The following is a 23,099-nucleotide window of genomic DNA, read 5'->3' as shown; positions in this document are numbered from 1 at the left end:
GGAAAAAGATCTGCTTTGGCTTAAAGTTTAGTCCACAAGCCCGTGCGCGGAGGATCAATTCAACCGCAGGAATCGAGGCCCAATTGTCTCACATACGAGATTTGATGTCATAGCCAACAAAGGATGAAATCTCATTGTTGACATTCTTTTAAACAATAAAGCACTCGCTCTGACTACACACCAATTAGGGTTTGTTCAAGAAACAGGTGCTGAAGGTGAAATGGTGATAAGATTTCAAAATGAGAAAGGTTTTATTGTTGGTATTTGATAATATTTTATGAATAGAATAATCACGTCAACTCTTGTGTTTCATTAATCAGCAATAATATAAGGTTGTTTTATGTATCACTGTCATTTCTAGTTAGCAATGCTTTAATTTGTTCAATACAAATTTTAGGAAAAAGGAAAAATATATTTTTTTACTATAAATGTTTTAAGTTATCAATATAACATTTGGTATCATTTTTATTTCTTCAAAAAATGTTAAATTTAGTGTTTCTCAAGTTTTTTTTAAAACCAAAGGACATATAACCGTTCTGGGTCTGGTTCCTAAGTTAAATGGTTTGATCGTCTAGTCCAAACAAACAGCCCACTCTAATTTAGAAATTTGGAAAAACAAAAAATGGCAAAAAAAATATTGTTCAGGTCAATGGTTCGATCAGCCGGATCAGTGGTTCACTAACCAAATCAATGATTTTTTACCAAAAAGCAGTTTTGGGGTAAAACATAACCGATCAGGTGATTGGTTCTCAATTTTTCTAGTCCAATCATCCGATCTGGTCTGATTTTGAAAACACTAATGTTTCTATTATGAATGCCAACACCCAATCCAATGCTTCTATTTTTTAGTGGAAATGATCTTGTATGCGTTTGGTTCCATGGACATTTATGGGTAAGCCGTTTATTTGTACTTTTTTTCACTTTCAGAGTGTTTGGTTCTGTTTACATTTATTTAGTAAACATTTATTGGTGGTGCCACATAGGTGTCATATTAGCATTTTCTCTCTCTTGCTCTTCTGCATACATCGAAAATGTAAAAAGTGAACTTTGGTTTATGTGCATACCAGTCGTTTGTAGAAGTTATTTTTTGAAACTTCTACAAACGGTTAGGCATTTATTTACTGTTACGCTGAATTGGCGCCTATTTATCATAAATGGTTGCAATTATTGCATTTCTCGGTTTTACTAGCAAATAAAGTATAAATGTTTATTCAATAAACATAAACGGAACCAAACACACACTTTAAACATTTATTTATACATTTTCACTTTAAACGTTTCATATTTTTGTTGTTTGGTTGAGTTTCATTGTAAACATTTTTTACTCTCCACCTCATATTAATACCCATTAAAGTGTGTCACATCAGCATTTGGTTTCAAAAAAAGTTGGGGTATTGGGAGAAAAAAGAATTTAATGTATCATCAAATGCCTCATGTACAAAAATCAAAGCGTTTTATTTTTCTACCATTTATTTAATAAATAGTGAAACCAAACAATTCATTTTGCTTCATATGCAATAAACGTTAATACCTATGTGGTGCTGATGTAGTGGCTTTTTTTTCAATAAACGTTCACAAAACCAAACAACATTTATGATGAGATGTAACAATACACCTAAAACGTTGAAATGATAAATGGCTTTTTTAACTCTAAAAAATTTCAGCGTTCTGTTTTGAGTTCTTTCTTCAAGAATTACCAAATCCCCAACTAAGTATTCAAGGAATTTTGAGGATTGAGGATGCACTACTTCCATATACGTCTAGCTTTTCTATCCACAAAAGCTATCCATAAGATGTATTCTTCCATACTACTTCCAATATGATCTACAGGAGACCAAATCAGCCCCCCCACAAAACATCTTACAACACATCCTCATTATGTATTAGGAATATCTCTCGATAATAATCCCAGAAATAATGATGTCATCATTGAGAGATGCTCCTAATACACGACGAAGATGTACTGTAGGACATTGTGGGGGGCAATCTCATGGGGGTGGATTTGAACTCAATTTACAGTGGCACATCTCAATCATGTATTGATTGCCATATCAAACAATACGAAACATGTTTGAAAATTGTGTGGAAATGTAGCATATCGGGTCTCCTTCCAGATTTATAATGCTCTTTATTTCCTTGCTAGTTGGGAAGAGTACAAACAGAAATATGTACAGTACGTGCAAATACAAGTTTAAAAATACAAAATATAAAGCTTTACAAATTGCAATATACCTTTTTGCATTTACACTCTTTTCAAACTGAGCCATAATCAAAAGAACCCATACCCAGAGAAATTTGAATTCAATAAACTCAAATAAGAGGTGAAGATCAAACCTTTCTAGGAATGGAAAAACACTGAGGAAATATGCGTCAGCAGTTTTAGCCCATTTGGGACAGTTGAGGCGTTGAGCTCAAAATTCAGTTCAGCTGCTTTGAAGCGCTCTAGATAAACTATACAAAAAGTTTAAAATCACAACCCTTCAAAAGATTGACTGGCATTATATTTACTCCTTGCATTTTTCACGAATTAATAGAAATTAAATCTAATGAATTTGATTGATCAATTGCATGAAAAACACATTTGTACACATTTTAAAAAATAGTTTTTTTATTAAAATCAGTTTTCAACTTGGCTCACGTTATAAAATTACAAAACTTGTTTTGAGTTTGTAAATAAGAGCTTATTTACATTCCTTAAAAAAAATAGAAAAGTATAGAGGCTTGCTACTGTGCAACACGCACGCAGGCGTGTTTGTGCATGTGTGTGTATAGCGCAATTAGGTGTACTTTGTTCACACCTGCATCACTTGAAAAGGGAGGCTTTAACTTTTGGTGCGAGACTGACCGTTGATATTTCAACGGCCACGATTCGATCAGGTGCGATCAAGAGGCACTATTCAAAATTAATAATCATTAACTTTTAACTATATTGTGACTGTTCAAAGAGCCTTTTTTAAATCAGCGGGTTCCTCTACCTCATAATTCTTCAGAAACTATTTATTGCCATGAGTTGGAAGATTTGTGCAAGGGTCATTTGGAAACAAAGAACCAACAGGGTATGTAAGGTTTAATTCCAACCTCGAATTAGCAATGGATTGCATTTATATATTCACGTCTTCTTTTTGTACTTTTAAATTCTTTATGCTTTTTTTTTTATTTCTTACTTATTAAGCTTATGTGCATCCATGCATTTGTGCATGGGGACAAGTTGTTTAACGAGATTTCCTAATCAACACAAAAAATTTCCACGTGGCAACCCATTTCTGGGTCCAAAGGCCTTAGAGTTCCTCTCTCAACCCTTTTTTATGGGGTAAAATTAGGCCCACAAAACTTTTTGTCAAGTATCTAAAATAAGTCTTTCCTTATGAACGATTCAAAAAAAAAAACTCCACAGCCTACATGATGGGTTCAAAATACTTTAATAGAGGTCCAATCCAAAAAGGGCTTACATGAAGCTTCTAGCTTTGCAAGGTGGGTCTCACAAGGGAATCCTAGAAGCTATATTTGATGAAACACCTACAAAGTTCATGTACAATATGACTCAGTTATGAAATCTGACTTTCTAGTGATGTGAAACTACTACTAGCTTCTTCAAAGTGGTTCAGTTAATAAAATTCAACCAAAGTTGAAGCCCTCCCCAAAAAGCTCTAAGCATTGCTTAAAAAGCTCGACGCATAACAAAAGCCTGTGGTTAATTAGAAGCCCACTCCTAAGAGAATTTTCAATTAATTCAAGAGAATTCAAATAAGATTTCTTGGTGTGATTGACAAATAAATAAATAAATAAGTGTTAAGACCACCTCTTTCCAAGAGGAGAGAAGGGGCAAAGACATGATTTTCGTCTATTCCAGCAGCTATTGCATCCAATAGCTGGAAGGAATGCGTAGTGGTCTATTGGAAGCAAAGAGCCACAACGTTAGGAAGGCTATATATGATTGATTTCAACTTCAAATTTGTATGGATTCCATCAGCCAAATTGGCAACTTGATGCAACCCATTTGGTTTGTGTAGGAATACAAACAAAAGAAGCATTCTCAAAATCTTGCATTAGATTTAATCCTGTGAAGGTGTGTGTCCATTTGCCAATTTGGTTGATGGAATGCATATAAGTTTGAAGTTAAAGTCAGTAGACCAAATGGAGATTTCTATATGCATGTCTCTATGTGGATAAAGGTTATTTAGATTTTGCATTGCTGTTTTTACGAAAAATGTGCTTTGAGTTGATTAATATAAATTTGACATGAGGCTTTTTATGGCTGAAACAAGCATACCTTAGTGGGAGGCTGTTTGGGGAAACGTTAAATCGACATTTTAAGTAAATCTGAAGTGATTCTTACATGTGATGTGATGTAACAACACATCTTTCACTAATTTTATATTATATTAATCAACTCAAAACATGTATAATCAGTAATGGTATTGGTACCAAAAAGGATTTCACATGTTTCTTAAGCTCTTTGTGGGGTAGATGTAGGCAAGAAAACTTCTCCAAGTGTCTAGAATAGCCTTTCTTGATGAGTTTATCCTAATCATGTTCTTCAACCCAATTCAAACAGAATTTGGTAGGCACATTTGGTGAATAAGTGTGCTGACATAATAGAGGAAGCATGGAATTTAGATTCGAGAATATGTGGAATTTAGATCAATCAACAAAAATAAAATAATAATAGAGGAAGTGTGGATCCTACCTAGAAAGGGTTCAAGAGGCCAATAATTCCAAGCAAAGTCTAAAATAGTAGCTCAAAAGGTCAAAGAATGGAACAAGATAAAGAGTAATCGGCAACATTTTTATTTAAAAGAGAGAGAGAGAGAGAGAGAGAGAGAGAGAGAGAGAGAAAGCAAATATTGAGAATGTAATCATTAAGGCTCATTTTGGAAGGAGTACAAATACAATTTTGTAGAGTGCAAAACCCTGTATTTTGTATTATTTTGTATATATTTGTATAGTATATATTTGTATTTGCACTCCTCCCAAACTAAGCCTAAGAAACAAAGAAGAAGCCTTGCATGCAAAAGAATCTTAAGAGAGAAGAAATATTTTGAGCTCAAAAATCAAAAAATACCTAGCTAAAATATGGTGACAACAACACCAAAATTCTTTCACACAACCACCTTAATAAGAAGAAACAAGAATCCAATAATTGGAGTTAGAATCTGATGATATCTAGGCACCTGTTTGGCATCAATGTAACGGTGAGACATCAGTGTCATGTCAGAAAAAACGGTGCTCCAAGAAACACCTGTTTGTTTGAAACCATTTTTTCATAAAAAAGTGTTTTTATAAAAGTACTTTCGCAAAAGTGTTTTATAAAAGTGCTTTTGTAAAAGTCATTTCATAAAAGTGCTTTTATAAAAGTACTTTCATAAAAGTGATTAAAAAGTGCTTTCGTAAAAGTGCATCTATAAAAGTGCTTTCGTAAAAGTACATCCATAAAAGTACTTTTGTAAAAGTACTTCCATAGAAGTGCTTTCATAAAAGTACTTCCTTAAAAGTGCTTTCGTAAAAAGTACTTCCTTAAAAGTGCTTTCATAAAAGTACTTTTTAGTGGGGATCCAATGGAGCGGGGAGTGCTCTCTCTGTTCTCACCCCATCCTCGTTTCCCCATTCCCGTCCCCACATGGGAAAATCATTTCCATCCCTGGCCCATTTGGGGCAGATCCCCATAGGGATAAGGGAAATGGGGAAAATAGCCATCCCTAAATAAAATTATTTTGGAAACCAAACCAAAATAATAAAGTCCTTGGGAATGCCATTCCCATTCTGGTTTAAGGGAATAGAAGCCCAGAATTATAATCAAAATGGCCCATTCCCATTCTAGGCGGAATGAGATCCCCATTATGGGGAAATGCCCATTCTTGACCCCACTTTAGGGAATGTCATTTCCATTCCAGTTTAAGCCTTTTGATTATCTTATATTGATGAAAATACCCTTGTTGTTTCCAACCCTAATCAACCAATGTTGGGAGTCTGTTATGGCTATGAGGAAGAAACGTAGACCTCCAAAGTATCAGTTGTCACCGAAATGATCTTCGACAAGGTAAGACTAGAGCTATAAATCAGACCATGCCACCCACGGCCCAGCATAATAGAACACAGGTCATGCCAAGCACGACATGATCCTATGGGTTGTGTTGGGCCTAGGGTTTCTAGTCCATGGACCGGCACGACACAACACCACTATGTGTGTCGTATCGCCTACGGCCCATGTGTCAACACAACCTACAAAGGGCCGAGTATAACCTATTTGGGAAACTAGTTGTTGAGGCCCTTAGGGTGAACATCCCCTCCCAATAGCTAGTTTCGGCTTTTTTTAGGGGGTTTATATAGAAAAACCCCCTTAACAACTATACACTATAGCCTATAACTCTATAAACAACTATATAGGGGGCATTTATGTATTTTGGCTTTAAGGAGAAGAAAAAGACAATAATGCCCCTCTAATAGCTATATCCTATATAACATCTAATTAAGACTTTGAGGCAATTTGGGTAATGTGATAAATGACTTTATAATGGCCAAAATACCCCTCCTAACAACTAAAAAATGATGAATTTTAAGGTATTTTGGGTAATTGAATTATTTTCAATTCTTATAAATAGCCCCATCCTCCACCATTCTCATCACACCAATTTAGCAATTCTCTTCTCAATTATCATACTCTCTTAGTCTCTCATACAGTCGCATACACTTAGCAATTTAGGAGGAGGCTTTAAGGCTTCAATCGTTGAAATCAAGTTGAGATTCCGAACAGATAATCTAGGTAAGTGCAATTAAATTAATTTTTATTTTTTAGAATTAAAAAAAATGGTTGGCTTCTCATTCCAAAACTAATTCCCCAACATTAAGTTGACTAGCCCAACATGGAAAATATTTAAAATAGAAGAAGTTGAGCGGAAGGGAAAATGAGTCATTTGCCAAAAATGTAAGATTGACTTTAGCTTCAGTAGCAAGGGTGGTATTGGCCACTTGGACAGACATTTGCTCTTCCATGAGAAACAAGAAATAGACATCTACTTTAAAAATTTGTTGGATGTTGAGGATAAATTACAAGACAAATGAGGACATGACACTACACAGTCTACACCTAATGAAGCAAATGATTAAAATCAAGGGGATGGAGTAATTTTTTCAATTTTATTTAAATTATTTGTTATTTTTTCAACAATGTAATTTTTTATTTTTAAATTGTATTTTTTTATATTTTAAATAAAACAAAATTCTTTTTTTTCAATTTGTTGTCCATTTTGTATTTTGGTAAGTATTTTTTTCAAATCTTTGTTCAATTATATATATATATATATATATATATATATATATTTTAAAATCTATCAATACCAACCAAATTTATAATGTGTGCAATACATCTCATGTGAATCAATTTCCCATCTAAAATACTAGTTCCCCGATTAGCAATTTGATTTCTTAAAAATGCAACTGCAACATCATTTGAATTAGCATTATCAACTGTGATGGAAAAAACTTTATGAACTCCTCATTCAAGTAAACATTTTTCTATTGCCTTACCAATAGCCTCCCCTTGTGATTGAAATTAGACAAAAATTAAGATTTTTTTTATTCAATTTCTAGTCATTATCAATAAAGTGGGCTGTTAAACACATGTAGTTAACACTTTGCAAGGAAGACCATGTGTCAGTTGTAAGACAAACCCTTTAACACAATTTTTTTAACAAATTCTTTAACTTCAACTTTTCATCCAACTACAAATGATAACAATCCCAAGAAGCAATCCATCTAAATGGAATACGAAACCTTGAACAAGAAAGTGTTATAAATTTCTTAGAACCCTCACCATCCACAAACTTGAATGGGAGCTCATCAGTAATGGCCATATGGGTTAACCTCTTCCTAATTGCCTCGTGGTCAAATTTCTATCAACTAAGTTCAAGGGGATTCATATTCTCACCAGCTCCCTCCTTTGAGTTCAAATGCAAATTCAATTTTGCTTGTTTCGTGCCCAAGTTATAAGGGTTTTTGCATATATTCATGTGATTTTTTAGTGAGCCAGTCTCATTTTTTAGGGTCACAACAAAATTCCCTATTACAATAGTTACATTTAGCCTTTGGTTCACCATTATCTAAAACAAATTTAGAAAAGTGTTCCCATACTTCTGATGTTGGTTGTATAGTTTTTCTAGTTCCTTTAGCGGTTGTACTTGTAGTATTTGTCGAACCAGTTTGACTTTAGGGTTTGGGATGTGAACTCGCATCCTCTATAATAGTCAATGTATCTCTTGTTTGATGTGACATCTTCAAAGAAAATATAAATTAGAATTAAAAAACAAATGAAACTAATCACATAATATCACATTTAAAAGTCAAGAAAGAATGAATTAGCTTATATTGCATGGTGAAACTGTTGAAGCCGTGATTAAAAATACAAACAACCTAAGCCAAGAGCAATTAAGTTAAGTCCAAACTTGAAACCCCCTATTAAAATAAAAAATAATAATGTACAAGAGGCATGATGTTTATTAGCATGATAAGTTTAATGTTTAATGAAGAGAAACAAAGCTCATAAGTGAAGGTGAATGATGCGCTCTCAAATGGCTTACTAGTTTGACTGATAAGCAATTACATGCTTCCATATATGGTCTCCAAAAAACCTAAGACTACAAATCCATTTGAGAATATTCTCCAATCACTATGATTTCTAGTCATGGCGGATCCAGGAATTCAACTCATAATTTTTGAGTTATCAAGATGAGAAGTTGAAGAAAGAATTCACATAACAAAGTTTTATAGTTTTCAATGAAAACTAGACCTTGAAGTTCTTCTATTAAATTATAGTCTTTAATTATGAAATGTAGAAGGGCTAGCAATCTTTTGGTAGTTTTTGTTTTATTTTATATTGTTGCCTTCTATATATGTTGAATCCTAGCTTCGTAAGGAGTGGATTCCAAGTTATTCTTGGAATTAGTCCATTTCTTGGTTATAGCATATCTATGGATGGAGTAGGGGTTCCATAGAATACATTTGTAACAATCATTTCCATCTATTATACCCAGTAAGTCTCCGCATCATACATTTTTTTTTGTTTCAAATGAAGCAAATTACACTTAAAATTGTTTCTTTCTGTTTCAGATATGGGTTGTTCACAAGTTTGCATTATGCTTTTTTTTAGTCAAAACAATGTTCAACCTGGGTAAGCATTAATCTCTATTTTTTTTTTAATTTTAATATTCTTTTTGTTTGTATCAAAGAAAATGTAGTCAGATATTGATTTTTATTTGGAGTACAGATTGTTTTAAGCAATTCTATGTATAAGGGCCTATTCGTTTCCTCTTAACTCTTATATCTTAATAGGAACCATTTAACGTTAAGAGAAAAATGGTTGTTCATTTCCTCTTATCTCTTACCTCTTAGAGTGCAATTATATAATTTTTTATTTTCCAATAATACCCCCAAAAAGACAAACTAAAACTCTCATATATGGGGTCAAAATTGATATTTGATAATTTTCATAATTCAAAATTCAAAGTTCAAAGCAACATTCTATGCATTCAGAGTTCAAAGGAAAGAAAAGTTCACCAATACCAATATACCTTTTAATGTAATTATTGCACTTTCAGATGCCAGACTTCAGAGTAAACAAATAGGCCCTAAGTTTACTTTACAAGATGGGTCTGTGTTAAGCAATTCCCTGTTAAGTAAACCTATGCAAACCTGCCTTCATTTTTTTAAGAGGGGAGTAAGTAATGTTGTATATGTTGACTTTAACTACTATGGAGTTGTATGGGTGAAGGCGATGATTATTTTAGGTAATTAATGATCTTTTGTTAGCTTTTTATGGTGTTAGATAGTTTTTGTGTGATTTTGAACAAAGATAGCCGAGTATGTAACAAAGGGGAAAAAGAATCAAAGGAGATTGGTTAATGACGAATAAAAGGGAAAAATAACAACACAAAAATATAGTACCTGAGTTGTAGAGTCATCGTTATCACCCGTCGTAGTATCACTTGTCAGCATTGCCATCGTTGTTGGTGAGTGGTGCCAACCTGCCAGATCAAAGAGAGGATGAAGAGAAGACTATAAGAGTATCAATATTCACTATTCAGTAGTGAAGAGGAAGACAGAGATTAGACAAGATGAAGAGAAGCATAGAAGAAGTCAAGAAGAATTGACGAAGAGGAACTAAGGAAGAATCGAGGGTTTTGGCCTAATCTGGTAATCCCTAATGAGTAATGGCCAATGTAATTATCTAATTACTTATTTACAAATAACAATTCGATTAGTTTGATTAACCGAACCTTTAAATAGCACGCTATAAACAAAAAAACTGATTCTAATAAAACTGTATTTAAAAACCATACCCTAACTGTTTATAGCAATTGTGTTATAGCAAGGGTTTTAAATAAAAGTCATTGCTATGGATGTTTTTAACAACAATTATATAAAAACCCGTTGCTAAAAGTGTATTATAACAACAATGTTTATGATAAACTATTGCTATAGATAACTTATAGCAACAGTTTTGCACCGTAACCATTGCTAGAAGTATGTTGTAGCAATGGTTTTCATGGTAAAGCATTGCTATAGATATCATTTAGCAACGATTTTCTTATTGAACTATTGCTATAGGTGTCCTTTAGTAATGGTGTTTTTAATAAACCGTTGCGAAAGGTTATAGCAACGATGTTTATGATAAACTATTGCTATAGATAATTTTTATCAACGGTTTTGTATCATAAATGTTGCTAGAAGTTTGTTGTAGCAACGGTTTTCATGATGAACTATTGTTATAGATATCATTTAACAATGGTTTTAGAGAATAACCGTAGCAACATATCCACAAATTTTCTTTTCTGTACTATTTTAGCTACAGTTTTATCTATTGCTATAACCATTTTACCAATGGTTGACCTAATGTTTGTTGCAAGAGATTAAGATTATAGCAATGGTTATATCTGTTGCTAAATGATATCTATAGCAACGGTTAAATAGAACCTATTGCCACGGTGGAAGAGGCATCAATTTTGTATCTGTATTTAGTCCATTGCTATAGCTCTCTAGCAATGGTTTTACTCACAACAGTTTTGTTCGTTGTTAGAAGTTAAATTTCTTGTAGTGTATCTGTGCTTATCCTTTTTGATAGTTCTGTCTTAGTGAAGGCTTTATCAATTGGTGTTTTTTATTTGCTTTGGAAGTGTTTACATTTGTTTGACAAAGTTAGTTTTCTCTTTAGGCTCTATTTAGAAGGAATATAAACACAAATATGTAGAGTGCAAAACCTTGTGTTTCGTATTATTTTGTATGTATTTGTATCGTTATATATCTATATTTATACTCCTTTCAAATTGAGCCTTTGGTCATCTAAAATTGCAAAAGTTTGTTATGTTAATAGATGGTCAAATATGTCAGCCCATTGTATAGCTAGGGAGATTAAAAATACTATGCTCGATCTATTTTGGGAGGACCATCCTCTACCTTTTTTGGAAAGTAATATTGTACTTGACTCTTTCTTATAATGTTGCAAGTTTTTTAGGAATAAAAAAATAATTAAAAATTCAAAAGATTGAGAAAATAAAAAATAGGGATTTATTACTTATATATAACAAGAATGAGAAATTATATGCAATTTCTAGATCCAACATGTTTCTACCTTTGAATGCATGGAGAATAGGGTCGAAAAAGGTTTCAAAATATGATCCATTTACATTAGGTTGGCAGTAGGGTCTCCAATTTACAAAAACCCTATGTGAACCGGCCCCATTGCAATCCCTATTTTGAAGACACATTATTTGCCTCACTACTTTGCTAAAATTAAGGGTGTAAATGGTACTTGAGTATCCAATTTCAAATTTGATATCTGATGTAAATGAATCAAATTCGGATTATTCAATTAATTTAATGGTCGAATTCGAATTAAGTTTTAATATCGATTCATTTATGGAATCAAATTCAAATATATATTGATTCGATTCGATAAATATTCAAATTCGATTAAATATAAATAATATATATATATATATATATTTATATATTTGTGTAATATAAGATTTTGTCTTATACATTTAATACTCTTACACCGTTTTTAGGAAAAAAAAGGTGTAAGAGTATTATCAGGACATTTAAAAATGTACAACCTTTTTCATAAAATTGACAAAAACCTAATAAATGATGCAACAATCAATTGATTTTTTATATTCTTTTTTTTCATCGAGATATGCATAACCCCTTTGTCTTCACCGAACCTCTCCCCACAACCCACTTACTTTCACAAGACTCTTCTTCTCCCATTCTCCTAACCTTCAACTCTTTTCACTTTTACAAACTTTACTTCTCCCCATCTTCTAACCTACAATTTTGTTTCTCCCCATCTCCGTCTTATCTCCCTCTCCTTTGGTCATGGTTGTGTTACCATTCTTTGTTTTACTGTTTTAAACTTGTGATAAGAGATTCAGAGGTAGAAGAAAAAACAAAGAAAAGAGCACCGGGTTTCGTCAAAGACAAATGAACTTCATGGTGTTCTTTAAACTTCTTCCATTCAAATCTCACCTTTCTTTGTTACTTCTTTATATCTCTTTTTTATTTTTAGATTTTCAGGTTTTTTTTGCTATTATTTTCTACTTATTCTAGTGTTTTGAGGCTTTTTGTTTTTCGCTCACAAACCACAACAAAAGAATTTCTTCTTGTGTAATCTAATTTTTAAATTTAAAATTTTTAATATTTATAAAATCAATCCAAATCGAATCCATTCAAATATTTAATATTTTAATTGAAATTGAATTCAATTGGAATTTATAAATATCCAATGGATTTCAAATCTAATTCGAATAAGTTATTTTATAATCAGAGTCCAATTCGAACATGATTCGATTCGAATTCGCTCCGTTTACGGGCATACCTAAAATGTGTTTTTTTCGCTTTAAAATCTCAATTTCAATATAAAAATTAAACATGAAATTACACAACTGGCCCTGAACAGCTTTCTCCGTGTTTATCATCTAAGTTCTAACGTGGCACTGAGTTGGTACAACGCTTCCAACTCTGGCTGACAGACGGTCACCGCTAACATCGCCAATCCTTCTAAAATCAAATAAAGCGCGCGAAGAAATCTGACTAGGGTTTGGCGCTTGACTGATGCAAGGAGAGCAAGAACAACTCCGGTTATCGGTTAAACAGTAATGACGCTTTTATGCCATTCCATCATTGCTCGGTGGTGCCAACTGTCAACTCTCCGTGCAGGAACGGTCAAGGGTATTTGTTATATATCTCCAGGCCCTCGAGTGATAGCATAGCACACAGTATCTGCGTTTTTTTGGTTGCAGCAGGCCCCCGTCGATTTATCAGTTGCAGAGAAGCCATGACTATTGAATGCCTTGTTCTGGGTTAGTTCTTCTATCCAATTTCTCTGTCTTCCCAATGGATTCTTATTCTTTGATATCTATTGAGTGAAGAAGTCGAAATTCCCCACTTTCAGGGGCCGGGCAGGAAGTTGGGAAGAGCTGTGTCGTGGTCTCAATTGGCGGGAAGAGGATCATGTTTGATTGTGGGATGCACATGGGGTATCTCGATGAACGACGATACCCAGATTTCTCTCTTATCTCTGAATCCGGGGATTTCGATAATGCTCTTACCTGCATCATAATCACTCATTTGTATGAAACCTCTCTCTTTCTCTCTCTCTCTCATACAAACAAACAAACAAACAAACAAACAGAACAACACATGCACACAGACAGGCAGAGTCTATAACTCTATATATACCCTATTCAATCTATTTAACTCAACCTTTGCAGTCATCTGGATCATGTGGGAGCCCTTCCTTACTTCACGGAGGTCTGTGGATATCGGGGCCCGGTTTACATGACTGTGAGTTATTTTTATAGGCTTTTTTTGTTATTTATATTTATGTTTCCACTCGACTAATGTGGCTGTAATCTGATGGTGCTAATCATGTATCGATGGTATTTAACGGGAAATTGTAGTTCTGCATAATGTTAATCGTGTTAAATAGGAACAATGGTCATCTTTATCTCTGTTTAAAAATCTTTTAATGCTACGAAGATAAAAATGAAACCTTAGAGATACAGTTTCTGAAAAATTTATGTAGTTTTTTGATAGAGATAACTCGAAGACAAGCACATTTATATGAGAAAAGAAGAGAAATGGAAATGAAGTGAACTCATTTTAAGGTGGAAGGACAAAGATTAAGGAAGAAGATTAAATGATTCAGCAATTCAACCAGATGGGTTATCAGGCCATTGACTGAGTCAACAGTTTTTTCGTAGGTGAACAGTTTGGGGGTGAAATGGGCCCGAAATCATAGCCAGATGACCCATCTGGTTGAATTGCCCGAAATCATAGCCCAAAATCATAACCAGCTGGGTAGACTGGTCCAACCAGCCAATTCAACTCCATGTTGAAAACACTTGTAATTATTTTATGAATTCCAATAACTTTTATCTTTGTATTTGTCTTCAATTTTTATGCCTTTTTTTTTTCTTAAGCTAGTTTTTCTTTTTTTTGTTTTTTTTTTTGAGTTAACCCAAGTTTTTTATGATCTTTGTGTTTACAACAAATAGACATTTCCTTAAATCTATAAAAAGAGATAATTATACGACCAGACATGTTTTATGGGGCAGAATGTTGGGAATCAATAAGTACACGTTTGTAGATGAGCAGCTCATATTAGGATGCTAATTGCTCTGATGGATTGGTTGTGTGACTAGAAAAGGGTAGTATTTTAAATGAATGCATTATTGGGAACTTAGGGATAGCCCTAATAAGTGGCATGTTGAATTTGTCAGTTGGGGAATTGCCTCTAAAGGATCTTTTTCCTTCATCTTTCTCTCTTTCTTCTTCTAAGGGTAAGCCCATTGCTGATTTTATTGTGATTCCAAATTCTCCTCAAAGGTTTGATTGGAATCTGGGTTTTAGGAGAAATCTTAGAGATTATGAAATTTTACTGCTCTCCAATTTGTTGGGTATTTTGGATGGATTTACCTTGAGCCTGGAAAAGAAGATTGCTGTATTTGGACTCCTCATGCTTCTGGGTTCTTCTCGTGTGCCTCTTTCTTCAAAACCTTAGTCCCCTCTTCGTAGGATCTGTAATCCTTTCCAGTTAAAGAGGTTTGGTGTAATTCTATACCTTCTAAAATTAGGGTTCTCTGTGGGAAGTTTTTCATGAATGTATGAACACTAGTGATTTATTGCAAGCAAAGAGGACTAATTGGTATATGTCTCTATATTGGTGATTGGTGTGTACTATGTAAGTCTAATGGTGAGTCTTTGGGGATTCTTCAAAATTTTATATTTCTTGTAAGTTTAATTGATGAAATGTTTCTGTTTCTTGTAAGTTTTTAGTCCATTTCCTGAGGCCGCCTCCGAAAAGAGGCAGAATATGTTGGAGGTAGCAAGGGTAGCAGTGGTGGAAAAAAGCAAGAGTGCAAGTGGAGTGGTGGAAAATAATGTTCAAGGTTGCCAACTAAGTGAACATAATAGAGACTTTCAAAGAATTTAATGTCAATGAAATGGTGGGAGCTTGGAGAAAGTGTCTACTTCTTCAAAGACAAAAGATAAATCTGTGATAGAATGTGAACCATTTATAAATCAGGGCCTAAAGCTAATCTTTGACGGCAGCTCACCAGGCAATCCAAGACCGATAGGAATTGGAGGTGTATTTAGAGATGCAATAGGGGCTATCAAATCTCTGTATTCAGGTCCCATTGCAATAGGAGATTCTGTTAAAGTGGAAATATTGGAAGTACTTCACAGGTTGAGGATAGCCAAGAAGCTTAGAATCCCACTATTAGAGGTGGGGAAGGGATTCCAAGGTGGTCATTTCTTGAATAAGTAACAATTTTCCAGGAGCTTGGGAGTATAGACAGACAATCAGGGAAATTCAATCTTTAGCAGAGGAGGTGGGGGCACACTTCGGTTAGATAAGGAGAACAACAAATGAATGACAGATCGCTTGGCCAAGCAAGGGATAAATAGGGAACAATTGTTTTGGGCTGAATTGTAATTTTGCTGGGTGGAGTTCTATTGGGTGACTGGACTGTCTTCCAGCCTTCACTTATAAAAAAAAGTGTAGTAATGATTTTAAAATAAAAGCAACTTGAAAGATTAGGAAAAAAAGAGATGACAAAATATAGCACTAGATACTAGTTGAATTGATTTAGATCACATGAATCATATTAATCATACGATATAAAAAATTGAATCATAAGATTCAATCAGTAATCAAAAGTTCTTTTTTTTTTTAGAAAAACATATTTAAATTGGAATACTTGGGATTTATGATTTGAATTGTTAGTTGTATACTAAATTGCAAGGTTTTGACAACTATGACTGCAGTCTTGTGCATGACATTGGGAAAAGAGGAACCATAGAATCTTCAATGGAAGGGAAAGATAAAAGGAAGCATTATTAGAAATTATATTTTGACAACAATGACTGCACTCCTGTAGTCCTGTGGACAACATTGGGAAAGAGGAACCAAAGAATGTTAAATGGAAAGGAAAGATAGAAAGAAGAATTAATAGAAACTAAGTTTTTGAGAGCCATCCATTGGATTGCAGCTTTGGACATTTTTTACTCCTTTCTAGCAGATGACATGCTTAAAGAATGAGAGATGGTTGCATCTTCTCCAACAGTCAACTCTAAAGCATTAATACTTTGAATCCCATGACTTGTTAGACAGTTGTATGCCCTTAGCTCCAATCAGAATGATGTACATTATGAATTTATTGTAAATGAATAAAGTACATATTTGATTCATGTTCTTGTGGTGTGTTTCTGTGTAATACCCTTAAACTGGATACTTATGAGACTCGTGTTAGTTTAGAATGTTCACAGCCGTTGGATAAGTCTGGGGAGATTTATCCTGCCAAGGCTGACACTGGTGTGTTGCCAATTGTTGGGGTAGCCTGTCTCAGCCGCCAGGGTGAGACCCAAGGCACATGCAGTGTAGGATTAATTGAATCTTTGAACTGGACTAGATTTCCAGTATTTTCCTGGACATTGGAGATTGATGGACAAAATTGGAAAGTTACACTTGACCCCTAGACTCGGTTATGATACTACACTAGGTGTTGGATTGGGGTGTCTTTGATATGCCAATCAGTGAGATCCTTAGCGGGGGTCAAAACCTGGGTATGTTGGGACAGTCTGATAATTCATTTGAGTGGGTGATCATAGTGACAGGATCAGCTCCTTTGTCGGACAAAGGTAATGATCAGGGATGCATTCTCTCTGATGGAAACCAAGACTTGCCGATAGCTGATTTCAATTGTTGAGATTTGTTTTGCAAAATATATTTTATATGAGATATAAAAAAATATATATATTATGGTTTCTAAACGTTTGCAAAATGTTTTAATTCCTGGGATCCATGTGAGTAGAGAGTGCAACACTATTCCTTGCAACCGAGGGAGAGGTCATCCATTGTCGGGCAGTGTTTGATCATTATGGGCTGAGAGGTTAAGTGTAAGACCATTTAGGGTAATATCTGATGGGCTAATCTTGCATCTGCCCACTTAGGGTAAGTGTTGGGCCCATAGAGCCCATGTGATGGGTTTCAGGGGGTGCACTGTCCATAACAGTGTATTCGGCCAGGCTTTGTAACAAAGGCTGGACTGAACCTATGTGGCTGATGTGTAGATCAATGTTTGAGTCCCATGCCATACAAGGAAGCCTAACTGGGCAGTAGTTTGGAAGGCCAAGTGAGCACATAACCATAATGGGCCTAAAGCCCATATCGAACTGGGCTGATTTGATCAGTTAAATAAGGGGCGAATTCTGGGATTAGATTAGCAGATAGGATTGGGTCTTAATCCTATCCACTCAGAGAGTCCATATATAAATGTGATTCAGATTTGGAAACCTCCTAATGAGGTTAGGAGAAGGCTGATCTAATCTGCAGATAAGATAAGGGTTTACCCTTATCACTTAAAGGGAATTCTGATCCAAATATGATTTGGATCAGCAACTCCTAATGGGATTAGGAGCTGATCCCTTTAAAGCTATAAAAGGAGGAGGGGGCAACAACCTTTAGTAGATATACATTCACATCCTCTTCAGAGCTGAAATCACAGAAGGAAGAATTCAGCAACCCCGCGAAATTCTTTCTTGCCGCCTCCTTCTTGCCGCCGCCTCAACTGCCAGTTCGATTTCTAGTTCAGTGGGAGAAATCAAGATTGGATCTTGATATCAGTTCCTTGTGAAGGGACTGATAGGAAGCTGTGTTCACGTGCCGTTCTGCTAATTCTTGTGAAGGATTAGGTTCTTGGGAAGAACACTGTTGATTCTACTCCATCTTGCACTGCGCCATTTTCAGTGGGAGCAGTATTTGGATTATTCCTTGGGCATGAACACCTTCGTTGGGAGATATTATTTTTCTGTATCAGGTATATCCCTTTCCTAGTGCTTTTGTTTAGATCTGGTTTGGTTTATGGTTCAAGATTGACCATTGAAAAATATGACTTTTTTAAAATAGGGAATACGATTCCTAGTAGGATGGAGAGAATTTTTTTGAAATTTGCCCATTCTATTCCATAAGATTCGGGCGTCCATACGATGGATATCTCATCCCTTCATGACTAACCAAATTCAGATAATCTTGATGGGTGTAGGATGGGAAACCCAAGACCCTCATGGATAGGATTAAGATTGGTGATATCATTAAACTACAATAATTTTCAGGTGTAAATGACTCAGGAGTGGTAGTGGACTGGTTAAAAAGCATGGGCAGGGACAATGGCAATATTGACACATTATGAACAAGGTTCAAAATATTGAAATGTATTGTATGATGCATATAGATTTAGTGTCATCAATGCTCATTTACTAAAGAGTTTGAACTTTTTAAAACATCACATCATTAATAGCTGTTGTGCCTGATATATTTATGAGCTTACAAATAAAAAACTAAAAATACATAACGGTTTCAATAGTTCAAAATCTTGATACATGACTTTCATATTAAGAGTATTGATACTTTGAACCTTGATCATGAGGGAGATTAGATGTTTGGCAATGGAAGTTGGTTCTACCTTCTCATCATTGTTGCGTAGAATCTCCTAAATGGATGTTGTATCTATGTCAGACATGCATGAAGTTCAACACTGCACAGATTCTTAAGGACACTTATATGTAACATATCTTTTTATCTATTAGCTTATTTGATATAAATAGACAGCTATAGTTCAAGATGCACACAATTTTGTGTACCAAAAATTACTTAGTAGCAAAGGCAACATTTTTTGCGGGTATATAATGTTAGAATTCAAAAAAATGAACCATTTTAATAGTACATACTTTTCTGTAAACATTCCCATGAGTCCATGTCCATGCAAATAGTTTAGTTGATGTACAAGCTGAACAAGGGGTGAATGGGGATCAATTCTTTTAGGGTCTCATGCATGTAGAAGGAATGTAAACATGTTGGTAATTCAGTATTGGGTTTGATGGCAGAGGCCTGGCTAAAATTCTTGGGATGGTTAGCATAGTTGTACATAATTGTTCTTTATCAAACTAACAAAGTTTTTATAGTTACCAACCAAAAAAAAAAAGATCTTGACAACTAAGGTGCTTGGTTGAAAGTTGAAGGTTCTAAAAGAATGGTGGAAGGCTAGAAAGGATATGAGGAGGATTGATGACAATAGATAGTCATCAAGAAAAAAAAAAGGATTGATGACAATAGACTTGAAGGCCCATGATTTGACAGAAGAATGTTCACAAGATAGCATGCAGTAGCAGAGTATATTCATGTACCGGGCAGGGATCTGTGTTAGTTGAGATGAACTTAATTGATAGCCACTCTTTATAATATTATTGTTTTGAGATTATGGCCCTATACTCTTCTGGAACTTACATAACTTCCTTTTCTTCATTTGAAAATTCAGAATTCATGATTGCTGATACCTCAATTTTTCAATGCAGTATCCTACAAAGGCTTTGGCTCCATTGATGTTGGAGGATTATAGGAAAGTGATGGTTGATCGAAGGGGAGAGCAAGAACAGTTCACTTATGATAATATAATGGAATGTATGAGGAAAGGTATTTGCCTTTTATTTTTGATTTTTTTTTGATCGGAAGTAGTAATTTTCAATTAATAAAAATAGATGTTACAATAGCTAACCACCCATGACAAGAGTGCTGAAATCAATTACAAAGCAGCCCAAAAGAGTTCCCCTCTATTTGCCCCTTGTTTGACTAAACTATTGGCCATCCCATTGGCTGATCTTCTACTCTACTTGAAGCTAACACCAATTTCCCTTGATAAATGAAATATCTTCCTCATGACCTGCCTGTTGGGCCACACCCCAAACTTATTGTTTACATCCACCCTATCATTAGCTTAGAGTCACTTTTCACTTTTATCAGCTGAAATCCTAACCATTTGGCCAATTTCAGCCCCTAGAGAAGTGACATAATTTTTGCTCTCAATGAGTCTCCCACACCTATCAGACCAGAAAAGAGAGCCAATACCCTTCCTCCCTCATCTTTAAAAGCTCCCCAAATGCTAGATGGTCCTGGATTGCCAAAAGAGTTCCCATCAAAGTTAAGCTTAATTCTTTGTCTTACTGACAAAGACCAACTCTCTTGAACCACAGCCTTGATGGAAGATGAATTAGCTACTGCATTCCACCCCCTGATTATATCTTGCATTGAAAACTCCTTGAACAATTCAATTGTTTTTACCCAGTGTGCTACTTTGAAAGTGATGTTTTCTATTAGTTCCTCTTTGGACTTTGTTGAGCTTGAAATATACGAGTGTTACCGTCCACAAGATTGTTGCTCTAGTGGCTCTCCACGTACACCTTTCTCTCTTCTTTGGTTGTTTAAAGAAACTAGCATCAAACAAAGTTGCCATAGAAAGGGGAGTTATCACCTACAGCCAAAGAGAGAGGAAAACCAATTCCAAATAGGCCGGAGATTAATAAGTTTGTTGTCGTCTCACCACAATTATTGCAAAGAATACAAACACGGGGAGAAAGGCACCAATTTGGCCTTAATTTCTGAAACACATCACAAATGTTAACCTTGTGAAGAGCTACTTCCTAGCAAAAAGCCCTGATCTTTGGAGGCACTATATTAAACCACAAGTCTTTAGCTGGAAATGAGAAAACCTGATTAGGGAAGTTGAGGAGGGCAGTAAAAGAAGAAGCACAATATAAAGAGCAAGAAGGTGAGGCTGTGTAGATCCTATCATCTGGACAAGACTGGTCCAAGAAAACATTACTCAAAAGTGAGAATTTCATCAATCTCCATTTCAACTTCCCTAAGCCCTCTCCTCAGACCCAAATCCCATAAATCCTTATCACCACTAGTGGAAGAAATGTTTTTTTAACTTATGGAAGACAAAAGGCCACGTTTGTTTTTTGGTAAATGGAGGGAGGAGGTCAATCAGAAAGTGGTTCCTGTTGATCAACAATCCTGTGTTCGCTTTTCAATGAACTATGGGTCCCATGGTTAATTGCTTTCCCTTGGATATCACTTACTCAGGTAAGTGATACCCATTCCTAGATGGGTAAGTAATTTTTCCCACCTGGGGGGGGGGGGAGGGAAATCCCGGGGGAAGGTGGAGATATGGGCAGGGGATTTTTTCTTTCTGGGTGTGCATTTGGCAGGAAAGAAGGCCATAGGTTTGCCGGAGGGAGAATAGGGGATCAAGATTTGGGGAAGGAGTCGGAGAGGGAGGATTCAGTGTTGAGTACGACAGTAGTATTGGTTGATGGAGAGGAGAGCTTGGGGGAGGGAGCCTTGATGGAGAAGGGGGAGACGATGGGAGAGGAATGAGCACAAGTCCAACCCGTGCTGAGTATGGATACCATTCACCCGAACCAAAGCCTGTGGAGGGACACAGGCTCCATTCAGTCACCTGGGAAACGTCTGATTAAGGATTGGGCGATGGTTAAAAAGGGTAAAGAAATTCAAAATTTAAATGATTGGTAGAATTGGTCGGGGCTCCCTTAAGTGTGGCTTAAGGAAATTGTCCTGGAGTGCCTACAAGAACTGGATTTTCTGCTAGCAGCTTGTCTTGTAAAGCGAAGGGTCAAAGGGCTTCGGTTTTGGTGGAGAATAAAGAGAAAGAGGGAGGGGCTTTGTTGGAAGGGGATGGACCATAGAAGATTCCTGGGTCGGGTTCAACCAGGAGGGATCAGGATGCTGAGAACCGGTCACCCCCAAACCCAAACCTGATTCAAAGGAATAGGGTTGACGGGCATCTCCTGGCTTTAGAGGGCCCGAATTGGCTGTCGTCTTCCTCTTAGTACTTTGTAGAGACAGAGAGAGTTACAGCTCAAGACCCAGAGGGGAAGAACAATGGGTGACAGGGCACGCGAGAAGACCTCTTGCGGTAACGACAAGGTACTCAGTTGAGGGAGGTTCCTACTTTGTTTTCTGATAAGGACATGGGAAGAAATGGGGAGTGGGCGATTGATGCTGCTTCGTTTTCTGATAAGGATGTGGAGGAGGTAATCCCTCTGGCAATGATGAAAGGTCCAAAGGCTCTTGGTGCAGATGAAACCCAGTTAGCAGTTGTCGTTGAAAATCAGGTACGGATTTGGATTGGGGGGAGGGAAGAGGGAGGGGGTTTGAGGCTGGTACCTACGGAGTATGCAGGGGCAGGTAGGAACGAAGATGGTTTGGAGGGTGCCAAGGGGATGGGGATGGAAAAAATGTCGGCATGGGTGAATTTGAAGCTGTTAGGATTAGGAAAATTCTTCGGGGTCTTAATTGTAGGTTTGGTAGAAGAAACAATAAAATATTTGGAAAGTATTGAGAAAAGATGGTTAGAAGAGAAAGAAAAAACAAAAGAAAAAAAAGGAGTTTGGGAGGGAAGAAAAACAGGGAAATGTTGCAGCTATCCTGGGGGTTTAAATGAAAAGGCTGGGAAGGGGGAGGGGTCGTCTAGGGGAGGAAGGGGGAAGAAGATGTAAGTTCAGGAGTTGGGGCATTTCTGTTTGTTTGCTGATGGAATTAAAAGTGCTCTCGTGGAATGTTAGGGGTCTGGGGTCAGGTAGGAGAAGGATTATGATTTGCAACTTGTTAAGCAGGTGGGAATTGGATGTGGTATTCTTTCAGGAAACAAAACTGGAGGTAGTAGATGTAAGTTTAATTAGAAGTGTTT

The 23,099-nt window shown here is 35.8% G+C and overlaps 1 protein-coding gene and 1 long non-coding RNA gene across 3 annotated transcripts in view; one reads left to right on the top strand and one right to left on the bottom strand.

The window, feature by feature from the left end:
• Positions 1–12,742: 12,742 nt before the first annotated feature.
• LOC148855248 (uncharacterized) overlaps positions 12,743–23,099 on the bottom strand; it is a 43,567-nt gene continuing 33,210 nt past the window's right edge. Inside the window, exon 2 of the long non-coding RNA XR_016112700.1 lies at positions 12,743–13,598. This is a non-coding gene — a long non-coding RNA (uncharacterized LOC148855248). The remainder of the gene's footprint in view (positions 13,599–23,099) is intronic.
• CPSF73-II (cleavage and polyadenylation specificity factor 73 kDa subunit-II) overlaps positions 13,157–23,099 on the top strand; it is a 60,918-nt gene continuing 50,975 nt past the window's right edge. For both annotated transcript variants that reach the window (XM_088983446.1, XM_088983447.1), the window contains exons 1-4: positions 13,157–13,349; positions 13,442–13,619; positions 13,761–13,833; positions 19,906–20,023. In XM_088983446.1, the coding sequence (XP_088839572.1) occupies positions 13,157–13,349; positions 13,442–13,619; positions 13,761–13,833; positions 19,906–20,023 (562 nt within the window). The remainder of the gene's footprint in view (positions 13,350–13,441; positions 13,620–13,760; positions 13,834–19,905; positions 20,024–23,099) is intronic.

This window comes from Nelumbo lutea, chromosome 4 (assembly GCF_056320005.1).
Source record: "Nelumbo lutea isolate HS-2025 chromosome 4, American lotus-T2T, whole genome shotgun sequence".
NCBI classification, from domain to species: domain Eukaryota; kingdom Viridiplantae; phylum Streptophyta; class Magnoliopsida; order Proteales; family Nelumbonaceae; genus Nelumbo; species Nelumbo lutea.
This window is presented reverse-complemented; position numbering and strand designations above follow the sequence as displayed.